Source organism: Macrotis lagotis, chromosome 2 (genome assembly GCF_037893015.1).
Source record: "Macrotis lagotis isolate mMagLag1 chromosome 2, bilby.v1.9.chrom.fasta, whole genome shotgun sequence".
In the NCBI taxonomy this organism is placed as follows: Eukaryota; Metazoa; Chordata; class Mammalia; order Peramelemorphia; family Peramelidae; genus Macrotis; species Macrotis lagotis.
In genome coordinates this window covers 35,377,513-35,402,667 of record NC_133659.1, presented here as the reverse complement: position 1 = coordinate 35,402,667, position 25,155 = coordinate 35,377,513, and the positions used below count along the sequence as shown (strand labels likewise).

Sequence of the window (25,155 nt, the reverse complement as noted above, 5' to 3'; positions counted from 1 at the left end):
ATCTTTCCCCTTCTCTTCTTTTTTCCATTTTTTTTAAAGAAATAACTGTGTTTCTTCACTCTTCTCTCTTCCTGGCTGTTAGGAAGGAAGGCACAGTAAAGGAAACGCAATTTCCTGACTGCTTGGAAGGCGGGAGTCTCCTTCAGCACTGTCACTGACCCTGGGGGTTGGAACAATAACTTTCCCTTTAGTTGCAATGCATGAATCACAGGCTGAAGATTTCTAAGAGGCGCAGTCAATTCTTATTTGATTGCCATACTGTCTACCCACAGTGATGATGTTCTGCCTTGGTTCTCAAATTCAGGATAGAGTTTAAGGCTGGATATAGGGATCTGTGAATCATCTGGAGAGACAGAACCAGAGTTGGATACAGAGTCAGAGACACAGAGATTGAGAGGGAGAGAAAGAGAGGGAGGGAGGGAGGGAGGGAGGGAGGGAGGGAGGGAGAGAGGGAGGGAGGGAGAGAGAGAGAGAGAGAGAGAGAGAGAGAGAGAGCACAATGTTATGACCCAAGAGAACTCTGAAGGTCTTATGAAAGAACACTATCCATTCCAAAGACGGAGCTGATGGTGTCTGAATACAGATTGAAGCATACTTTTTTTTTTTCACTTTATTTTTCTTGAGTTTCTCTTTTTTTTTAGAGGGGTTATGTTTACTTTTACAACATGACTATTGAGGTAATGTTTTTATGACTACACATTTTTAAGCTATATCAAGTAACTTGTTTTCTCAATGAGAGGGGAAGGATGGGAGAGAATTTGGAACTTCAGGTTTTGGAAGTGAAGTTTGAAACTTGTTTTTGCATGGAGCAGGAGGGAGGTGATGCCATGACAAGCACATGAATAGGATTTAAGTGAGGGGGCCTGTGCTAAAGTCACCAGTCTCGCTTTGTCCTCTGGCTCCATCCGAGTCTGGTGGCCAGATATGGATCAAAATAACTGGAGGTGGCCCTGGACACAAGGAAAATGGGGTTAAAGTGATTTGCCAAAGGTTACACAGTTGTTAAGAGTCAAATATCTGAGGCTGGATTTGAACTCAGGGTCTGTGCTCTAGCCACTCTCTATACCCAAGTAGGAAAATTATTCATTGTTCTTCATGAATGTTTTAAGCTCAAGACACCGTAACATTGTTAACTACAACCAAATGGGACTTTGGGAGTCGTGGGAATTAATTTTTTTTAAAAAGTCCCAAACTAGACAAGAATAAAATTTGGTTACTAAAGATTTATAATTTCTCTAAAAGTATCCACAACTGCAGTTAAATGCTGATGAAATCATAGTTTCAAATTCTTGTGCTACTGGAGGGATGTTGACTTTAGAAACCAAACAATTAAAAATGTAGTAAAAAAAAAAAACCTAATAAGTTCAATTCTGAATTGTACTAAAGCTGATTACCCACTTTTTATTATCAATGTTTTCCCTCTGTCATTGACACTCCTCTCCTCTCTTTTCCCAATTGGGCATTTCCCTTTCCTCGATAACATTTCCTAAGAATGAATGACAATCATTGCCTATTAGCAGCTTAGTTAAGGACCTGGTGATGAACAAAGTCTCAAGAAGGAGTTTAAAACAGTTTTCTAGGTCATCCGTGGATGCTAAGCCCCATTACTCCTCCCCTCCAACACACCGGGTCATCAGGAGCTATTGTGTAAGGAAACACATTTTGTGGGCTTAGACTAAAGTCAGTTTTGCTTATTTCACCCAAAGTGGGAGCAGAAATTGTATTGTCTATCCGCACATGTCCCTGACTTAGGAACACCTGGCCAATGTTGTCTTTTTTTTTTTTTTTTTGCAAGGCAGTGGGGTTAAGTGGCTTGCCCAAGGCCACACAGCTAGGTCATTATCAAGTGTCTGAGGCCGGATTTGAACTCAGGTACTCCTGACTCCAGGGCCAGTGCTCTGTCCACTGCACCACCTAGCCACCCCTCAACATTGTCTTGATCTGCACAGAGCACTATTCAAGCCCCCACCATTTCTTCCCCACCCCCAGGAGAAGTATACATTATTCTCCCATTTCTTTCTGTTCACTGTTCAGTTAATTCCACCATAGACAATCTTCCTCATGTGCACACACTTATGGTTTGTAGGTACCCTTTCTTCCAACCCCTTCTCTTTCTCTCTTCTCTTTTATTCAGCTCCCTGAGGGGGGGAAAAATCTCTCTTCCTCTTAATTCTAATGATCCCAACCACAAGTATAAATCTAATGCTAGCAAGTCAGGAAAATGTAGTTCATTTTGATATAATGGTCATAAGCCTTTAAAAACTTTTATGACACTTGGTCTTCAGAGACCACCAGAAAAAGTATTAGCTACCTTATCTTCCTCTTGTTAACCCTGCTTTTTTCTTTTTTTTCTTTTTCTTTTTGTATTTTTGTGAAGCAATGGGGTTAAGTGACTTGTCCAAGTTTATAAAGCTAGTTAGTATAAAGGGTCATAACTCCTTTCTAACTGTATAAGCACGGACTCCTTATACATGAACACATATCTGACAAAACTCTCCATTCTGGTTCATTCTAGGATCCACTTTGAGATGTTTCAAATTCAAATTTAAGTTCATAATTTTGTAATGAACAGTTATGGCAAAATAAATTAGCAAAAGTTTCACACCCATGCCTTATCATTATTTCTACTCAATCATAGACTTAAAAAAAGTAGCAATACAGTTACAGAAATAGAATCATTTAAAATAAAAATACTGTGAGGGATTGTCATTGGCAATTCTACAAGAGAAAAAAGGTTTAGTTAGTATCCACGTTATAGAATAAAACCCAAATAAAGAACCAGAAAGGCCATTTTCCTTCAGAACGCTTTCTCCGATTGCAGACCACCATTTTTAGGGAACAAATGGAAAGTTCTGGTTTAGAAAAGAACTAGGGTAGGGCTTGGGATAATTTTGGAACCTGGAGGAAGTCATATAACTGTGTTGACTGGGTTCACTACGAATAAATGTATGTTGTCTAATCTCAAATGGGACCCTCCACTGTAGCAAATCTTTTCCCTTTCTTCTCAAAGAGCCTTTCTTCCCATCCTCTTAATTAAGAATCTTGACTCATGCTTCACCACTTCCCTCTACATTATTCCCAATTTTCTCTTCCCTAACTCTCTGGGGAAGAGGGGGCCCTTTCCTTGACAAGATCAATCAGCAGGTTGCTCAACTCTCTTTAAAGACTTTAATTTCTCCCAATCTACATGAGTTATTATCTATAGTTTCCTACACGCCCCACTCTTCTTTATCCAGAAAAAAATTTTCATTAGACCTCACCATTTCAAGTTATTGCTCTATATCTTGCTTCCCTTTTCCTGACAAGATTTCAGAAAAAAAAGCTCTTTATACTCCTTCTACTTCTCAATTAACTTAATTAACCCCCAGCAACTGGATTTCAATTTTATCAATTCAACTGAAACTCTCTCCAAAGTTGTCAATAATTTGTTAGTGGTCAAATCTCCTCTACAGTATTGATCAATCTCTCCTCTGGAAGACTCTCTTCCTGTGTTTTTTTTTAAATGCCATGCTTCTTCTTTTGCCTTTTGGAATGCTCCTTTGCGGTCACCTTTACAGGATCATATGTGAAATGTTCCAGGCCCTCTTCTCTTTTGTCCCCATTCTCTTCCACTTGGGTTTAATCATCACCTTCAATAGATTCCAGACTTATTTATCCAGTCCACTTTCCCAATCTTAGCTCCAGTCCCACATCACCTACTGCTTGCTGGGCATTTCTAAATGGATGTTCCACAGATCAGCCAAGCTCAGCATATCCAGAGGCAGTTTTCTCATCCGACTAACTCTTTGGAATTGTTTCTATTAAGGAAATTACTATTCTTCCAGTGACCCATGTTCAAAATCTAGGTGTCACCTATCCCCTATGTACTCCTCATCTCTCAATATTCTTGACTTCTTTCAAGAATCAGCTCAGATGCTGGAGGTCTTCTTGATTTCTCGTGGTCCTTCAGTGTTCTCTGTATTTTCTATGTACCTACATACACGGTGTTTCTCCCACTGGTATGAGCTCCTTGGGAGTAGGGACTATTTTTATGTTATTCCCTCTTGGTCAAATTATTGCAAAGGGGCTCCTTGCTAGGATTCCAATGTCACCTCTCTACACTTTTCACCAGCCGCCACATAGCTGCCAAAATAAGTTTCCTAAAGGGCAGCCCGAACTGTATCAATCTTCTACTCAAACTCTGCTAGACTCCCTATTACCTCAAGGATCAAATAAAAACCTCTGTGGCCTTTTAAGATCCTGGTCCCACGTTACCTTTCCTACCAGATGACACCTTCCTCCCCCTCTCATACTGGCCTCACTGCTCCCCAGTCACAACGTCCCCATCTCCAGCCTATATTGTTCTGGTCGATGCCAGGCCTAGAAGCACTTAAGCTCTAGCTCTCAGGATCCCACGTCTTCCAGACCCAGCTCAGCTTCCCGAGTCTGATAGCAGCTCTGCTGGAACCCTGCACTTAACATTTTTCCCATCATAATGATCGTGTTTTTACTTTGGATGTATTTTACCTGTGCCTTCATAGGTCCATGTTGTCTCCCCTGATAGAATGTCTATGGCCAGTAACTGGGACAAAGGAGGGACTTCATAATTACTTGTTGACTAATTAAAAAACTCTTAATTCAATCCCACTTATCATCCATGTGTTCCTCGATCTTCATCCTTCTGCCCTGTCTAGCAATCAAAACCCCTTTTCCTCCATTTACCCTTATCATCCAAGCCTTCATTTCTTCCCCCAAGCAGCCAAAACTCCTTTCATTGTCCATGTATCCCCCATCATTGCCCCTCTTTCCCCTCTAGTAATTGACCTTAAGACAGCACAGAAAAAATAGAAGTTTAAAATAGGAAATAGGTGAAAGATTTCACAATCACTGCTGATCCATGCTTTCCGGTGCTTTCAGGTCTCCTAGCTACAGCATTTTCTTTTTCTCAGGCATTTTATAGTGGAGATCTTTATTACTTCCACAGGTCAAAAAATATAGGAAAGCAAGGAAATCCTGCTAAATATCAAGAATGTGGGAAGGAGAAGTGATCCGATCCAGGTATGGTAGACAGTTCAAGGGAAAACATGGCGACAGATCAGGGAAGAATGAGAATGAGGGCCCGAAGCAGTTCATGCTGACTATAAGGAAGAACCCGTGAAAGGGTATTTATAAGACAGAGCTGTAAAGTCCAGGTTGGCTCCTGACTGTAGGCGTTTATTGTGACTCTAATAGGGAACAAACCCAATCAAAGTCAGGAGGTTTGAAACAAATACATTATTATTTCCTGGGGCCACAGAGAGCCCTCCTTAGGATCTCTTTTTAAACAAAAATCCATTAGCTAGAATTTCTAGAATGTCTTTGTTCAAGGCACTAAAAGTTTTAAGAACACTATCTCTTATTTACCTTTTCAACAGGTAGAAAAGAATGCTAAAAATAAGTAAACTAAAATTTTTTTAAAATAAATATTTTAATAAGAAGGCACCAAAATAAATATTTTGAATGGAAAAAAATATTATCTCTTGATTTTCACAAAAACCCTCACAGATAATGGTTATGATCCCCATTTTTACAGATGAGAAAACTGAGGCAAATGCATTCAAATGACTTGTCTAAGTCATTTAGTTAAATGACTTGTTTAAGTTTCCAAAGCTTTTAAGGGACTGAAGCTGAATTTGAACTCAGGTCTTCCAGACTCCAGGTCCAGAGCTCTGGCTATCTCATGGCCTGAGTCATGCTTCTTTGTGGTTAGTTCTGGGTTATCTTGGAGCATCCTCAGGTTATATTATGACTATTTCTCTGAGTAAGAAAACTCTTTCTTTGTGAATTGCAAATGAAAAGGCATTTTTGTTGTGGAATGGGCTATGGCACAAGATGGCCAGTCTTGAAATTGGGAAGATGCTGTCTCCTGCCTGGTCCCGGACCCATCCTGAGCTAGTCCCAAACTCTCTGGGCCCCAGACACCTCTTAGGTTATAAATAAGAGAAGTGTTGCTAATTTGCATCACTGAGACAAGTTCCCACATGGGGTGTTTCTGACATACTAATGAGGTCACAGGTCTGGGTCAAAAAAAAAAAACTTAAAAGACAACAGCCAGGATTATTTGATGAGCCTGGTGTGGGGTTAAGAAAGGTGGCATTTTGGGCATCTCTTAAGGGCCACCAGCATGATGGTTCTGGCATGGTGCCCTGCTGCTTTTCCAGCAATGGTGAGGGATGACCTTGAGATCTTCCTCATGATTGAGCCCATAGGACACAGTGTCCTCCTGGTGTTTACCCTCTTAGGGGGATACTCCTTTGCTTCCCCAGCACCAAGAGGCCTGTGTTCTCTTTTTTTTTTACTTCATATGCACTTACTGAGGGTTAGGTTTGGCAAGAAATGTTTGGGTATTTTTAAAAGCTAGCAACTTTGCTAGAATCTGCAGGTTGTTGTGATCCATGGCCCATACCCTGAAGGTCACACTGTGAGACTTCCAGAGAGTATACGGTGTCACTGCTGAAACAGAGTCCATTACAGACTCTTAAATAAAGACTGCCAGCTCATGATCTAGCCAGGTCTTTCCTCTGGGGATGAGTACTCGAGCAAGCCAGCAGGGCTGAATCATTTTCCTTAGCCACTAGAAAGGGTAATAAAATGAAACATCTTGGTCAATGTGAACTGCTTAATACAAGACCTATTAGAGCTGAAACCACAGCAGCAAGACACACCTATGTGAGAGTAGACTAGCATGTTTCTAAAGGATTCTAATTATAGTAATTTAATTCTAAAATGTTGAATCCTTAAGCCTCCTAATTTTTAATATCAAAAGCCACATCTACATGGTGTCCAAATAACTGGCCTCTTCTGGTTAAAGGAATAGAGTAAAATATTGTCTTTGTATGTGTGTGTATCTATATCTATGTAGATATAGATATAGATAGATACATACATATATGGAAATGTTAACAGTCCCCAGGCATGGTCATCAATCAAAGGCTTCTAAATAAACCAGGACAACTGCTTTAAAATTTATTTTGTTGCTTGGCTATTTTCTTCAAGTAAGAGAATTCAATCAAAATGGCAACAAGTTAAGTTATGTTAAGCACAATATTGCCAGCACAGACCACAGCTCTCTCATGACCTGGTCTCCAAGAATCTGTGCAGATGATTTCTCTGAGAGTGACTGGGAGTGTCCCTCCAACCCCAAACCACCATAGCCCCAGGTTACTTCCAAATCTAACTTCAATTAAACAAACAACATTCCTTTTCTGGCAACAGGTTAAAAAACACAGCTGCAAAAGGTTTCTTTTCAATTTCCATGTGTTTATTGATTACTAAGAGTTAATTTAAAAATCATTTTTAAGCAAATAATGGATATTAAAAACTAATTTATGCCTTCTATATGTATAGGTATTATAAGTGTGGTATCTAAATCATCACTCAGAGAACTGAATAAGCTAATTTGTATATGCATGTATTTTCTTGGCACAAGGTGATGAGGCACTATTTGAAAAGAAAAATAACGAAGAGTATTGATTTGATTAGTCTATGTATCACTACAAATTCTGAAGTGAGAAACATGCAGGTTAATGAGGAGGATCAACAAGTAAGTACCCAGAAGGCATGATATTCATATAAGACTAAACAACATACAATTTCTTACCTGATGTGGACTGCCTCATTAGGTTAAGCATGAGAAAAGGAAAGAGTAAGAAAAGTCAAAATATTGAGAGACTTTGAGCAGGAAAGTAATTTCGTCAGCAATTTTTTTCACCAATTTTGCACCAACTCAAATCTCCTAGGGGTTAAAACTGAGAACTTCCTGACTGGTTTTAAGCAACACAAACTATTTCAGAAGCTAGCACAAAAACACATCATTACTGGTCATGAAAATGTAACTACAGAGCTGCAAAGAGTAAAGCACCAAAGAGTAAGAACCAAGGAAGCTGTCATCGTCAATCTGGATGGGTGTAGCTTATGATACTCAACAGTAGATTATATAAAACAATTTATTCTATAAAAATGATTAAGTAGAAACTGGAGTGAACATCAGGCAGGAGTAACTGTTTTGAAGAAAAATTATGTTATGAAAATCTGTCTCTCTCAATTTAATCTAGTGAGGACGAAGGCCATCCCCATTTGGAAACAACACCAAAGATGACATTCCTCAGTAAAGCAATGTTTGTTGACTTGGCTGATGATGAAGAAACATTTGTATTTTTAAGGATGGAACACGATGTATCCCAAATGTAGAGCTCAAGAAGCTTGTATTTTTGTGAACATTCTTTAGTATAGTCTCTTTTTGGAGTACTGTAATTTTGCTTTGAGAAAAAAGGAAAGCTGAAACTTGTTTCAGAGATCACCTCTTTCATTGTAACATGGATTTTTTTTTTCTTTTTCTTTTCTTTTTTGGGAGTTAAGTGATTTGCCCAAAATCACACAGCTAGGTAATTATTAAGTATCCTGAGGTCACATTTGATTTCAGTTCCTCCTGATTCTAGAGTTGGTGCTCTATTCATTGCTGCCCCATTTTTTATTTTTATTTGTGGCTTCTGAATACAATTTCTTGATTCAAATTCATAGTTCTAAATCTGTGCAGAGAAATTGATTGTGTCCTTTGAGAGTAAGAATTTTCTCCTATCCATCAAGGCCCCCCCTCCCCCTGCCCCCTGCCTGGTTTCAGAACAGTTAGTAGTCTACTTCCCTTTAATACATCACAGAGAGATCAGGGATGATTTTAAACTTCATTACAAAGACAAAGCACAAAGAGTGAAACCGTAGTAATGTGTAATCATCTCCCTTAACAGTTTCTTTCGCCAGATTTAACAACTAAGGGTAACAGAATTGTGCTGAAGACTAATAATTTTTGAAATTCAAAAGAATGAGAGGAAGGACTAAATTGGGTATTTTGAAAGACAATCAATCCACAACAAAGTGGAAAAAGTCATCTACACAGAGGAAAAAAAACCCTAACCAAATGAACTTTGATCACCACTAGACAGGGTTAGAGACCATAGAAGTGCGTCATGTGATAGCAAGTGAACAGTTGCAGTAAATTTCCAAACTGACTCATTTGAGATAATGAGGCTCACAGGCGTAGATTTGGGTTCTACCTCTTTTCAATCTCGGCAAAACATCATGCTGCTGTTTTTTAAATTTAAAAATCGCACTTCTAATATTCCCACAGATTGCTGAACATAGTTGAAACTAGAAAGTTCATTTCTACAGGAGTTCTAAATTTTGGAGACTCCATGGGGCACCCCTCCAAAAAACCCAACCTATTTTGGTCAATAATTTGTGCTGGGTTCTTAAAGACAACCCCCTCCCCCTTTAGATTTTTCAGTTCTTAAAATTTTTTTTTAATGTAAGAAATGAAAAGCTAAATTTGGGCTCTATTATCAGCTTCTCAAAACTATTTGTAAACGTGACAGATGAAACCCAGCAGTAAGTATTCAGACCAAAAGGTTTCCAGTGAATCAGAACAGGAAACCAATAAAAGCGATCAATGGGAGGTCATGACTTTTTGAACATCACACTCCCTACACAGACAAAAGCTACAGCTACGTTGTCTAATTAGGCTCTGAAAAAAACTGAATGTATAGGGATGATTCAAGTAATCATTTTTAAAATATCTATGCTAAGAGATTTTATAAGATTTCAACCTGGTTAACGACCAGAAAGTCTGATAAAACACGTCTGAGAAATACAAACTGACTCTAATTACTTTAAAAAGAATTTACAAACCTCTGTAAGAAAGCACATGTGCAAGTCTATTTTTAAAGTTCAGGAGTAGGAGAGAAGGACTCTAAGCACCCTAATCCTCAAAGCCCTTCAAGAACTGGGGTCCAAAGTGACTTAGCCTCTGGGAACTAATAAAAGGGGATTTTTTAAACTTTTTTGCTTTTCCTCCCAAAGCACACAACTGAAATCATGGACAAATGAGATACTGTGATCTAGGATTCTCTTCCTGGTAGCTGATGCATAAAAGCAATTGAAACCTTCATTATTCAGAAGGCACAAAGTGGTTGAGGCTAGGAATACACATGGTTCTATGTAAATTTATGACCAATTACAGGAAATAAATCACTTCGCATTTCTTTCACTTAGAACTTTTAAAAATGACATCAAAGACTACATAGATTTCATTTGATCTGACTTTGTTTTAGTTGAAAAAATTTGGAAAAATTCATCCATCAAGCCAGGGCAAACCCTCTGTCTGCCTGGAATGAATACTGAGACAAGCTATGAGTACAACAGCTTGTGTGTATTTTAAAATAATTTTTATATTTTAATTTAAATAAATAAAATATATATCAGAGCAAACTCTATTTGTAACTAACTGTACACACTACCATAAAGCCCAACCACATTTGAAAAAGTAAACTGTGTGTCTTATTATAGCTAACATTTATATAGTGCTCTAAGGATTGCAAAATGCTTTGAAGGAGGTGTTGTTACATGGATAGGAAAAGCATCTTGCTCATAGTCAAGAAAACATTGGAGAAGGATCTGAACTCAGGTCTTTTGGATTCTGGGTCCAGCACCCTATTAACTATGCTACAAAGTTTTATCCTCTGGCCACTAATTTTGGAATTGTTCCAGGTAGGAAAATTTTAAAATAAGTGACCACAAAGTCCTATGACTGGTATGTCAAGGGCTCATTTACTAAACTATTATTCTCAATTCTACTACAGGAAAGTTCTATCCTCGTCATCCCATTCCTTGAATGCTGAGTTTCCATGAAAATATTCCTGCATTTCCATCCAATTCTATTATTCTCTCTGGGCTATCATAAATTTATATTCTCAAACATCACTGCCATTTTTGTTTGCTATTTGTTCCCTATTTAGGTAATCCAGGGGCCAGAAAGAATAGGTCCAAAAGAGTTCATGCTTAATTCCCAGCAGGCCAAGGACCCCCCTCACTCTTCATCACTTTCCTCCCCAATACCCATGTCAGCCAGTGGTTGCCCACCTGGATCTCCTTCCCAGGATCCTGACTGGTCCCCTCTATTCCTTGGATCCCAAGATCCCAGGAGGCTGGTTTGCAACAGCCCTTCCAACAACCCTGCAGCTGAGCTCATCTCTTTTAAGGTAGGGACTCTGTAGCCCTGGCTCAAAGAATACTGCTTACTTGAAACAAATTCTTTGTCCAGGATAGGTCATTTCTTTTCCTTGGGGGTGCCCATCTCACCCCTCTCCTCATTTCCTGGAACATCACAGAGGACACGGTATTTGCTGATTATTTCCTATGAGACTTGCCCTGATGAACAAATGACAATTTTGTGTGTAAATGTTGCAAAACATGGTGTGCAATGTGCAGAATTCCAGAATCTCACAGCTGGAAACTTCTTTAAAGAAAATTGGTCCACACCCCCTCGTTTTGAAGATGAGGAAGCTGGACCTAAAGCTCTCCTAATGGTCACATAGCTCCAGAGTGGCACGGCAGGGATTGGAAGTTGACTGTGACACAAACCTAAGATATTATGACCCACTTCAGTCTCACTTAGGCACCATATCTATGTGAATGCTTCATGGTCAATCACTGAAGGAGCCCCATCTTTTTGATAACGTGTGACATGCTCCTTCCTGAATTCTTTGATACACATAAAATAACTTCTCTAGGCTCCAGAAAGTAAAAAACTGTGTGAAAGGTAGTCCCAGTTTTTTTTTTAGTACTATGAGTCAAAGTGGGACTCAACCATTGTTTAGTTCTACTTCTGGGCTCCCCAAGGAGAATAAATCTTTTTTAAACAGGTAACATATCCATCTCTCAGCATTCCTGAAAAATTGCCCTTATCTATTTGAGCATTAAAAGTATTAAAAAAAAGATATTCTAAAATCTCAGGCAATAATTTTTCAAAGCACAAAACCCCAAGGCAAACCAAATCAAAAACCCCAAAGCAATTATGTATGTGACCAGATAGAAAATAAGAAAAACTACCATGTTTTCTTTATTGGAAAGCAAAACTCGATGCTTCCCAAATTCCATTAATTTTAAACATTCATGTTCATTTGAGCTGTTTACTGACATCTAGGCTTTAGTTTATCTCCAACAGCAGCGTGGCTACCTACTGGTATCAAATTTTGCATATATACAAATAAAGATATGAGAGACACCAGAAACGATTATTTTAAAAATCGGTAAAAATTGGGGATGAAAGTTTTAATAATTATTTATTCATGATATTTTCTGATTTATCAATGGGGAAAAAAACTAAATTAGAGGCATGAAGCATCTGCTTTGCTGCTGCATCCCAACGTCTTGGGGACTTGACCTTCCCTGGGCGTTGTTTCCCCCATTAGACTGAGAGCTCTTCCAGAGCAAAGCCCATCTTACTTCTCTATTTGTCAACTCCAGTTCTCAGCACTGAGCTGTCTTTGCACATAGTAAGCACTTGATATAGAGTCAATTCATTATATTAGGGAGTGATTGATTGGAGACAAAAATGCAATATTTTTCATAGTTTAAAGACTTTTTTAAGTCCACTAGTGCAATAAGAATCTAAATCCTGATAGAATATTCAGAAAGAAAAAATACTTGATGTCCCTGAACCACAAGATAAGCCTCATGCACATAGTAAGCACTTGATATAGAGTCAATTCATTATATTAGGGAGTGATTGATTGGAGACAAAAATGCAATATTTTTCATAGTTTAAAGACTTTAAGTCCAATAGTGCAATAAGAATCTAAATCCTGATAGAATATTCAGAAAGAAAAAATACTTGATGTCCCTGAACCACAAGATAAGCCTCTAAACATGCAAAGCTTGTTCCTCTCCCTCCCCTTCCTCCACTGGTGCTCAGGGGCTGCTGCCTCAAGATTGGGTGCCTGGAAACCACATGACCCTATGAATGCTATCTTATCATATCACTGGTTCCTCAGACTGACCACAACCACTTAAATCAGACAGGAGCAAAGCAGCCCTGGCTCTCGGGCCGTCCTCCCAGAGCGACCCTGCTGGCTCTCCACTGGCCTTCCCTCCGTTTGTGGGGAGCGAAAATCTGATGATCTCATGTCCAAGTGCTTCTGGGAGATAGGGCGCATGAAAAAGCACATGATTTACTGCCCTGATGCTGCCAACCACATTCTGGAGTTCCGATGTTTGTAAATCTGAGAGTGAACTGGGGTGGGGGTCTGCCTGATGACAGCCCTGCTAGGGGCCCAGTGTGTCTGGGAGCCTGTTTTCAAAGTTATCCATCTGGGAAGAATGGAGAATGTCCTTTAAAACCGAGGCTCTTTTCCTCCCTTCAGTCAGTTGTTATAAAACTTCTCCCCCCTCCCCAAATGCTCAACCATTTCCAGACCTTAAAGTCCTTTCTAAAAAATTGTGTGTGTGTGTGTGTGTGTGTGTGTGTGTGTGTGTGTGTGTGTTATAAGAGCCTGGATTTTTTTTTAATATGCAGAAATGTCTCTTTTACTATATTTTGCAGGCCAGGAGTTTAAGGCAAAAACAGAGAAAATGTTCAGGTCACCACTGAATTTTGCTTTATTAAAATCTTCTGCAACAGCCTCAAAAAGAATACAAACCCAAGCATATTTTTAAAAGGTCAAGCAAAAGGACATTATTTTGAAGGTTTCAATGGTTCACAGAATTTCTAGTCTCATTAATTTCCACCAATTTCAATGACTTTCCTATTCATAGGTCTGATTTAGAATCATCAATTTTGAAGCATACCTGTTTGGTTAGCCCACAAACGTTGATCAAGCCCTGCCCTGCACAATGATGTTAATGATGTTTGTCCTTCGTTCTAGAAGACCTTGACATCAGGGAAGTGATGCCATGACAAGCATATGAACTGGATTTGAGTGTGGGGGGGGAGCTGTGCTAAGTCACCAGTCTCACTCTCTCCTCTGAACCCATCTGGCTCCAGAGACCAAATATGCATCAGGAAGACTAGAGTTGGTCCTGGATGCAGGGCTGTTGGGTGAAGTGAGCTGTCCAAGGTCACACAGCTAGTGAATATTAAGTGTCTGAGGCTGGATTTGAACTCCCATCTTTTTGCTCTATCCACTGTACTATCTATGTACTGAGGATGCAAAGAAAGGCAAAGAACAGCCCCTATAGGAAGGAACTTTGAAGATCATCTTTCTTTTTGGCAAGGCATGGGGTTAAGTGACTTGTCCAAGGTCACATAGCTGGTAAGAATGAAGTGTTTGAGGCTGCATTTGAACTCAGGTCCTCCTGACTGCTGGGTTGGTACTCTATCCACTTTACTACCCTGCTGAATATCACCTTAGTTTCTTTTTCCAAAAGAGTAAACTGGGGGGGTGGGGGTGGTGGCTAGGTGGCACAGTGGACAGCCCTGGAGTCAGGAGTACTTGAGTTCAAATCCAGCTCAGACACTTGATAATTACCTAGCTGTGTGGCCTTCGGCAAACCACTTAATCCCCTTTGCCTTGCAAAAATCCTTTAAAAAAAAAGGAAGTAAACTGAATCCCTGAGAAGTTAAAATTGCTTGCGCTAGACTACACTGATCCTGGATTCCCTGGTCAGTCCTACTCTTATGCTGTATGTATGAATGCCTGGTTCTACAGGTTAATTACCAATATTCTACAGAACACAAATGAAAAAGAGAATACTGAGACAAACTTTAAAATGACGCCTTAGCAGTGAACATTTAGAGAGCATGCTGCAGTTTACTGATGCTTCTCTGATTATAAATATTTGTTGATGGTTTGGTTAATATAGATTATGCCAAGAGCATCATTTACAAATGAAGAAATGGAGGCCAAAAGAAGTGATGTAATGTCTAAGATCCCACTGTGCTGTGAAATGTGCTCCATCCTTACAGGACAGGTAGTATGTATGGCTTGGAGAAAAGAGCCAGGGATCTGAAGGTGAGACAAGGGGTTGATCCCTCTCTGACCTGCCTCGGTTTCTGTCATCGTAGGATAGGTATAATAATCCTTTTCCTGTTGATGTCAACTTATGCTATCTTAGCTTAGCTCTTGTGGTGACTGTATCTCACAGATACTCACTTTTCTCTCCTGCAGCTCCTTCTCAGCCAGGTGGTTCTTCCTGCATTTTTGGATCTCTGACTGAAGAGAAATTCCCTGGGCCTGTTCCAGGCTGCCTTCTCTTCCCCTCTTTCATTTGGTGACCTCATCAGCTTTCTCTGGCTTAATGGTCAAATCTATGCAGATGACTCCCCCATCTAGAATCCAACCCTGGTTTCTCACATACTTGTCACCATCTTTCTTCTTCAAATTTACCCTCCCTCTACTTTTGTTGAGCTGCCATCACCTTTTTAGTCTCCCAGACAGGTAACTTGGCCATTACCCGTGCTCCTTCTATCTTACACCACATCTCTGATCAGATGCTACTTTTGTCATTTCTACTTTTTGCCCAACTCTTCTTTTACTCTCAGTTACTACTCTTGCTTTGCTCGTGGCAATAGCCTCCCCCATGTCCAATTCATCCTTTAAAGTGAGAAAAAAGTGATTTTTCACAGAATTCTGGCTTGTTTGTATCATTAAAACTCCAGTAACTCCCTAGAATAGGACATAATTTCTGTCTTTACAATTCAGTACCAACCTTTCCAATTTTATTACACACTGCTTCTCTCATGGTCTCTATGGTTTGAGTCAAATGAAGCCTCTTTGCTTTTTCTCATGTGAAATTGCTCTGTTCTCTCAAGCCTAGAAAGTACTTCACCCATACATTTTCCTTTGGGAAGTTAGGGCCAGGAATGATAGGCAGCTTTCCCTCTCTCACCTCAGCCCTAACTCAATAACTAATGCACTGGGTTTCTGCCCAAGTTTATAAGGCCCTACCATCTACACTAAGGATGGATCTTCCTAGTTTCCTCTAATTAGAAAGTGAACTCTGAGGGCCTGTACTCTGCGTGTTCACATGTTTTTGACATGCTGAGTTTGAGTTGTTTCTGGGATATTCAATGAACTACTCCAAATAAAATGAATGCATTTAGGATAAGGAAGGGAAGCTTGAATAAGAAAAAAAAATCTTTGCCTAAGATTTCTCAGAGAAAGGCCTGGTATCAAAAATACATAGACAACTAACATAAATGTCCATATGTATATGTGTTTTAAATAAATACACACACAAAACAAAATCCATTCCACAATAAAGTGGTCAAAAGATATGAAAAATCCTCCAGAAAATTACAAATTATTAACACCCATGTGAAAGAAGGTACCAAATCATTAACAGTGGGATAGACAATTCAAAATAACCTTTCAGTTTTACCTCACACACAGCAAATTGGCAAAGGTGATAAAAAGTTGTGAGAGTAGCCAATGCTGGAGGGGTTGTGGGAAGACAGACAACCAAGTACATTGCTGGTGGAGCTGTGAAACAATACAATCATTTTTGGAAAGGAATATAGAGTGATCAACTTAAGTGATTTAAACATCCATACTCTTTAAACCGAAAATCTAACTTCAAGGCAAGTTCTATGCCAAGATCATGGAAAATAAGAAAAGTTCCCATAGACACCAAAATAGTCATAGTAGCACTTTGGATGCAAAGAACTGGAAACAAAATATATGCTCGTCCACTGGGGAATGATTAAGCAAAAAGTTGTATACAAATAAATGGAATATTTCTTTGATATGTTAAATATAGAAACATGTGAAGATTTATATGACAATGCATAGTGAAGTAAGCAGAACCAAGAACAATCTATAAACAATCTATAAAAAACAATTTAAATGAAAAACTACTATAAAAGAATCAAAAGTGAATGTTGAAAAATTATAAAGAATAAGAATGACCCTAAAAAAGAGATATGAGATGACACGCCCAGCCCATTTGCTGAAGAGAAGGGAGGTCCATGGATGTCTTATTCTGCATATATATTTTTAAACTTCTTTGATGCATTTTTTGCCTATTTTTTCATTTTTCTTTGAAAAAAATGTACTTGGGGGAAGCTAGGTGGTGCAGTGGATAAAACACTGGCCCTGGAGTCAGGAGTACCTGGGTTCAAATCCGGTCTCAGACACTTAATAATGACCTAGCTGTGTGGCCTTGGGCAAGCCACTTAACCCCATTTGCCTTGCAAAAAACCTAAAAAAAAAGTTATGTGGTTAAAAAATAATTATATGAGAGCAGAAGGAAGAACCATTCATAACTATTCCTAAAGGAAGAATTTTTAACCAAACAAGGGATAGAGCTTATCACAAGATAAAGTAGACATGCATGAACAAAATCAATGCATACAGAAATAAGATAAACTGCTGAATGGGTGAGATATATTTTTATCAAATGTCACTGATAAAAGTCTGACATCTAAGATAATGCTAGGAGTTGGGACAAATATGCATAACCAAGAGTCATTTCCAATGGATAATAGGCCAAAAGATAGAAAGTTTTCAAAAGAAGCATTGCAAACTATAAATCACTTTAGGAAAATATACTCTAAATCACAAAGAAGAGGAAAGCAAATTAAAATTCTGACATTTCATTGCACCCCCCGCAGATTGGCAAAAAAATGACAAAAAAAAACCCTCGAGCATTAAATGGTAGAGGGGCTATATTAAGTTTTGTGTGTGTGTGTGTGTGTGTGTGTGTGTATTATACATATATACATATTAAGGAAGTTAAAACATAGAAATCAAGGTCCATTATATGTATACCAAAAATAGTAAGAGTATCACTTTTTGTGGTAGCAAAGAATTAGCAACAAAGTGCCTACTGACAGGGGAATGGATGAACAAATCGTGACTTATGTATGAAATGAAATGGGTAGTAGATAAAGATGACTACGAAGACAATGGAGTTAGATGAACAGCTGCAGAATGAAACAAACAGAAAGAGAATTAAGGGCAATGAAAATCACAAATGGGAGCAGAAAAAAAGAAAATAATGATTGTAGAAGAGAAAATGAACTCATATCTTTCAGGTGAGAGGAGGGATACTGGGGAGAATATTGTAGACCTTCTTCAGGCAATATTTTTGTCTAATTTTTTTCTTAATTATGAGGGAAAGTTCAAGTCCCAGGAGGCATTTCCAGACCATAAATGGCATCCATAAAATTTATTTTAAAAAAAGAATACTAAAAAGAATGTAGAATCTTAAAGCTAGATGCTTTGTAATTCTTTGTTTAGCTCTTAGGCCTAAAAACCTGGATCCAAGAGTTATTAGCTGCTCTCAGGTAACAATCCGCGAGAAAGGGAAGGCCTTTGTTCATTACTGACAAACCCTGGAAAGTGAGAAGATCAGAGAAACTCTGGTATCATGCAATCACAGACTTTCGGGTGTCAGGGACTTTCCAGGTCATCTAGCCCAAAAAATACTTGAGTAAGAATCCACTCTACCACATGCCTGTCAAGTGATCAAACAATTTTGCTTCAAAACCACTGTAGGGGGTTCATCACTAGGCAGTCCATTTCCAATCCTGAGAGCTTTAATTATCAAGAAATTCTTCTACACATTAAACTCAAATGGGCTGATTGCTTCTAGCTCTGCCTTCTGGGACCAGGCAGATCAAATCTAGTCTCTTTTCTCCATGACATCCTTCTAAATATGGAGCACAGTGATCCGGATGAATGTTCCTAGAATCAACCAACCAAGGGCATGCTTTCAGGTCTATCTCCATTGTTGTTGGCATCTGGATGCCCCTCAGGTTTTTAATATTCTTTCCAATATTTGATATTAAGAACTGCCCAAGAAACTCCAGATGTTGTCTAATTGGAAATGTAACCTCAAAATGAATAAATTTGGATTGTGATATCACGCTGATAATGAAAAGTTCCAAGGTTTTTTTTTTATTTTTTAAAAAAAGACTGGCTGGCTAGCAAGGCTAGCCACTCCTCACTCATGTTAGTACCTTGTGAAGTTGATTTTTTTGAACACAAATTACAATCTTACATTTATCTCTCTAGCTCAGGTCCAGTATTCAAGCCTATCTAGATATATTTAAATCCAGCAAATTATCTATGCCTTGATCCAAATCATTAATAAGATGTTAAGCAACATCCATCCTTATATGGGGAGTCACCATTAGTGATTATTTAATTTGCAATTAGTTTCAAGTCCATCTAATTCTAACTTTTTTCTAGCTCATGTCTCTATCTTGTTTACAAGAATTAAAATTGTTCTGGATATCTTTTGTTTTTATATTACTTTCACTTCCAAATATATCTTTTCCCATTTCCCTACAGGGACAGTTTGCTATCCTTATCAAAGAATAACAAAAGGGAGAAAAGACAATTCAACAAAACTAATTAAACACACTAAAGGAGTATGATAGTATATACAATTTCATGCCCTTTATCCCAATTATCCCCCACCTCTGCAAGGAAGGCAGATGCATTTGCTTAGTTCTTCTTTGGGGTCCAGCTTGGTCATTATAATTACAAATTATTTAGGGTTTTTTTTGTTTGTTTTGCTGTTCATCTGATTTACAGTATTTTAGTCATTCCTGGTTCTGTTCTATATCTGATGACATGAGTTACCTTATAATTTTCTGAATTCTTTATATTCATCATTTCTTAAGGCAAATTAATATTCCATTATATTCATGAACCATTATTTATTTGTCCGTTTCACAATTAAAGTTCTATTACAAAAAGTGCTATTATGATTTTGGTGTATGATAGATCTTTCTTTCTTTGACTTCCTTGAGGCTTAGGGCCAGCACTGGGATCTCAGGATCAAAGGGTATAAACTTTTTATCATTTTTCTGGGTAAGTTTCAAATTGTTTTGTAGGATGGTTAGACCAATGTTCTCAATAATTACATGAAAAAGATTTCAAATATTTTGCTAAAACCTACACAGACTTATGAGATTCCTCAGGTCTATTATGGAATCATCTAATCTTGATGAAGCTAAAATAGATCTTGGTCACCAAGATCTACCAATTCCTTTTGAAGATGTTCATTAACTATAACTTTAATGGTAGTTACAGAGAAATCCAATCTTGTGAGGGTTAGGTTGCAAATGAGATAACTTAGAATATTTGAGGTGAAAGCTTTAAAAAAGGGACATTATTTTCTTCCTATTATTGCTTTTGATCTCCAAGATGAATTAAAGCCCATTTCTTTTTTTTTAAAGTTTTTGCAAGGCAAATGGGGTTAAGTGGCTTGCCCAAGGCCACACAGCTAGGTAATTATTAAGTGTCTGAGGCCACATTTGAACTCAGGTACTCCTGACTCCAAGGCCGGTGCTTTACCCACTGTGCCACCTAGCCGCCCCTAAAGGCACATTTCAAGTGTCTTTTTTTAGGTTTTAATATTTGATTAAATAATGCCCCATTTTATTTTAGATCTTTTTCCCCTAGGACCTTAAGCCCATTCAAGCATAGGCATGTAAATAAAAGGCTATACTGGAACATTAAATCCAGGTTAAAGACATTGGGGGGGGGGGAACTATTTCACAGCTTTTAAAAATAATAATAGTGATCTCAATATTTGAGGGTCAGAGAACAGCAAGAAATTTCATCCTCAGCTTTCAAAAGTAATTAGCTACCTGGGTATTCCAAAAAGTAGGAAAACCTAAACTTGGGACTTTAGTCCTTAGCACTTCCAAGCTGCATGCAATTTGATTTTCTTCTTGCTAAGCCTTCAGGAACCATGGTTTATGCTGTAAGATTACAAAGAGAAAGGGCAAGGGGCGGTGTTTCATTCTAGGGGAGGAAGCTGTGGCCTTGATCATCTCTGCATCTTCCTTCACACTCTGCCTCTGTTCATGCTATTGCCTCTATTCAGAAAGCCTGCCTCCTTTTCTGTTAGTTCTACTTTTTCTTTTAAATACTGGATCAATTCATTTTTTTTTTTCAGAAAGTCTTTCATGACCAACACTACCCATTCCTTTGCCTTCTCATGACTTAAGGATTCTGTCAATATTTTATCTTATTGTACTTAGCAATATATCTATTAGTATGTTTTAAGTTACTTCATCTATCTTTTTCTGTGTGTGTGTGTGTGTGTGTGTTTGGGGTGCAGGGTAGGGTAGAAAGTTTTCATTTACCATCTCCCTTGGGCTGTGCAATATTTTTGATGAATATTCCACATACTTTTTTACATTAAAAAACAAATGATCATGAACATATTTAAGAAGCTCAAAGCTGTGAGAATAAGGAATAACAATATTGTAGATTCCAAGGACTACTGGAATCACTGTGGTGAAATCGAGTCCACCAGCAAAATAATAACCAAGTTGCCTGCTACACTGTGATGGGTAAAGAATGAATAATTGCTATCTAAAACTGTGAAAACCTCCCATATGTTGGACAAGCAGCCAGGTTATTCTATCACAGCAATTCTGTCTAGCTGTCTTAGCTAATAAAAACACTGAGAGGACAGTGTGGGGAGTCTCCTGCCTATTCTAATCCTATGTGCATGAGCACCTCTCAGCTAAGAATGCAAGCTTTGAGTCTGTGGGATGTCTCCTGCCTTACTTTACTGCCACCCTTCAATATTTTTAATAAATGTTCATGAAGTCTTGGTTCCTCAGAATCAAAGTCCCCTGGATGGTTCTTGGCTACAAAATCCCAGAGAGGTCAGGGCTGGTATGAAACTGCCAATGTATAAAATAAAAGGAATAAAAGGCATCATTAGTACTTAGGACCAACTCACTGCCACATAGTTATCGTGTGGGGAAAAAGGGTACTGTTCTGTATTCATCAGTTCTGGTGGATATGCAGTGCTTACATTTCTGTAGATCCTGGAAAAGTCTCCCCATAAAGAAACCTCAGAGCTTCCTCCAATATTCCAGTCCCAAGTGGTCTCTCTCTTTCTCTCACTCCTCTGATCTCTGCCTCCTTCAGCAGACACTTCTTATGGATAGGCAGGAGATCAATTCTTAGCTGCAGCCTTTCTTCCCAGGTGGACAGCAAGCCCTCAGTGCAAAGGCTACTTGTCTTCTTCTCTGTACCCACCACAGGCCCTAGACTTAACAGCATTCACACAGAAGGGGCTCAATAGATATCTGATTGAAAAGTTTAAAAATTGACTTCAGAGGATAATGAAGATAAATGAATTTAAGCCTCTCTGTCCAAACAACTCTGGCTATTTAAATTTCAGAGATTCTACACACTCACTCCTCTGCGAAAGGACATCTGTGGCTAGGCTTTGTGCCTGTGATTCAGAGTCAGGCTCCTTTTTTGGCTCTATTTGGGCAGCTGCAGCATGACCTTTGAGTTTGTGCAACCTTAGCTTGGGTATCTCATGAGCTTTTAAATTCTTCTTTAAAAAATATATTCTTGGGGCAGCTAGGTGGCGCAGTGAATATAGCGCCGGCCTTGGAATCAGGCGTACCTGGGTTCAAATCCTACCTCAGACACTTAATAATTACCTAGCCGTGTGGCCTTGGGCAAACCACTTAACCCCATTGCCTTGAAAAATCTAATATATATATGTATATATATGTATATATTCTTGATATCTTTTATTTTCCACATCACATTCACTTCTGAACATAGCCCTCTCCTTTCCTCTACACAGAGAGCCTTCCCTTAGAGCACAGATTAAATCCAAGCAGTCTAGAAGAGTGAGCTCCCTGAGATTTGGTATTCAGAGGACCCAGATTCAAATCCTGGCCCTACTATTTACTTTCAGGGTTACCTTGGGTAATCCACTTCACTTTTTGGACATCAGTTTCCCCATCTTTTGAGGGCTAGGTTGGTTACAAGGTCTCTACTAATCTCATCCCCCCTTCACAGGTTAAGCTCACACCTTAACAAAGCTTTTCTTATTTGAACAGGTGCTTTTTAACTAGTATCTGCTATCAGCTGGCTCTGAACAGTTGGGCAGTGTCTTGTGAAGCTTGGAATACTGATCTGGAAGTTAGCAATGACTGCCAGAGGCATGGTTCCCCTTTGTGTTCCCCTTATCCTCACCACCTGGCACTCTATCCAAGCTACCTGGCAACTCATACCACTTGGAGGAGACTGTAAGTCCCAACTCGATTCCTTCTGAGAGATGCAGGGCCATTGGGCCTTACCATTTGATTGGCCTCTTTAGCTCCTGACTCCTGGGCACTACCATCTAACCTCTTGCAGTGTAAGGATCCTGAGCCTGGTTTCCTGCAGCAGAATTTTCTTTTCTTCTTCTTTTAGAAGAATGTGAATCTTTCCTATCTCATTTTTTCCATTTCATTCCTAGTCTATGTCACAGGGTTTTGCAATAGCAAACAATAAATAAGTTTTCGTTCTTTCACTCTAATTCCTCACTAAAATTATTCTCAGTCTCCCAACTACCTCTTCTTTTTTTTTGTTCCTCCTTAGAATTACTCCTATTCTTATATTATAAAATAAACATCACCTGCCATAGTAGACAAACTCAAATGGATTCTTGATGCTCCTTGCGCTATTTGCACTGATTTGTTGGGGGTTTTGGGGAGGCAATTGGGATGACTTGTTCAGGCTCACACAACTAATAAGTGTCTGAGACCAGATATGAACTTAGGTCCTTCTGACACCAGGGCTGGTACTCTATCCACTACACCATCGAGCCGTTCCTATGATTTTTAAAAATCTCATTCCTCATAGTCACTATTCTGAATCTTAAAAGGGGACTTAGCCTCTTCTTGTTTTTCTGATGGGAACTAGTCAATGTGAGCTTCTCCTCCATAAATTTCCCAATATCATCATCTTATTCTTTATTGCTTCCTTTATTCCTTCCCTCTCACCCTAAGACTAAACTCTCTTTATGAGCCTTTGTTTTTTCCTAAGGCTGACCCACCTTCCTTCCTGTCTTTTTTTCTAGAATTTGAATCAAACAAATGGGAAGGTCCCAGGAGAGAGAGAGATGAAGATGTGTGAAATATGACTGAATCATGTTCTCTGACTCCCCCACACCCAAGTATTCCCTTAGATGGTGCTTTCCTTTGACCATATCTAGCTTTTATCTTCTCTCCATCCACTTTTTATAAGGAAGAATAAATGAAAAAAATTATTAAAATTGTAAAAAATTCTTCCCGATATAAATTCAAAAGAGAGAAAATCTCTGCCCTCTAGGAGCTCAAATTTTAATTGAGAAGGGAGGGTGTTTGGTTTGAGAAGTTAGAGGAAAGAGCATGCCATTGAACAGCTTAATGACATATCCTTATAGAGCAATAGTATTAATTTGATAAGTGTTCTCAGAGCAAGAAGGAGGGAGAAAGCAGAACAGCATGGTAGAAAGATGGCCAAGGCCATGCCAGGATAGCCGAACCTCAGTGTGGGGATGTCCAGGCTAAGTTATTTGGTTTCCGGAGATCCACTGGGAAAGGAACAGCAGGAGCAACATGGCTGGAGCAAAGCAGACTTCAACTGTGAAACTTGAAAAGGTATCCCTGCTTGATTCACTCACCTTCTCACTCCCTGACTCCTTGTAACTGGGCTTCTGTAACCTTGGAACCCAGCCTGCAAGGTTCTCAATTCTCTTCTAAATACCAACTCCAAAGGCTAATTTAAAGAAAAAAAGCTTCTCCTGGAGCTTTTGGGAGTGGCTTTGAACACTTTTCACTGTCTTCTCCTTTGGCTTCAAAGGCACCAGGATCTGCAGGTTCTCTTTCTCTCCTAACCATTTTTTTCTCCTATTTTGAGAGTGTTTCAATGTGAGTTTTTCTAACCCATGATAACATTAGCATTCCAAAACACATTTTGATCCAAATGATATCAAGGTAACTTTTTATCTAAAGCAGGAGGAAATTACAATTACAATATACAAAACTGCAATCTATTATTTATAGACAATGTTACTATAACATTGTAAATAGAAAAAAGAAAACATAAAATAAGCAGCAATTAGAACTTAGACTCACTAGTTGGAATGGTTTCCCCACTTCTCTCTGAATGGGGCAGACATAGTAATTTATATTTGGGGGGCCAGGGAAAAATCCAGAAGAATGGGCGGTTTTGCCTTTGAATCCCAATTTAGCACAGAGGAGGCTTCTTATCAATATTTGAAGAACTAAATTTGTTGAAAGATACCAACTTTGAGAGGCAACTTTTGAATATCATCTCCCTAATTGTCCCTGCTCTCTTCAGAAAGAACTTAACAATCCGAATTCAATTCTAACCCTCTTTTTAGAGCTCACATGGATATTTCAAAGAGCTTCTTATTTTGATCTAATTACATGTATCTGGAGATACCAAACACAAAGGCTCAGAAATGCCTTTTCCCATATCATCCACTCTTAACTTAAAAGCTTAGTAATCTTAATAAACCCACTGGAAATTGGAGCAGAATCTGAAGGGTCAAATCAGACAGATTCTCCAGCCTTGGATGGCACAGAAGTTCAGGGCCTGC

At 38.8% G+C, this 25,155-nt stretch overlaps 1 protein-coding gene across 10 annotated transcripts in view; it reads right to left on the bottom strand.

Annotated features, from left to right (window-relative positions):
* The window catches only part of EVI5 (ecotropic viral integration site 5), a 195,548-nt gene that overhangs the window by 2,076 nt on the left and 168,317 nt on the right, over positions 1-25,155 (bottom strand). The window contains exon 21 of one of the 10 annotated variants that reach the window (XM_074221673.1): positions 456-25,155. The exons of the other annotated variants lie outside the window; for them this stretch is intronic. Coding sequence (XP_074077774.1) covers positions 25,048-25,155 — 108 coding nt within the window. The 3' untranslated portion in view covers positions 456-25,047. Of the gene's footprint in view, positions 1-455 lie in introns of those variants that run through there. 10 annotated transcript variants of the gene reach the window in all.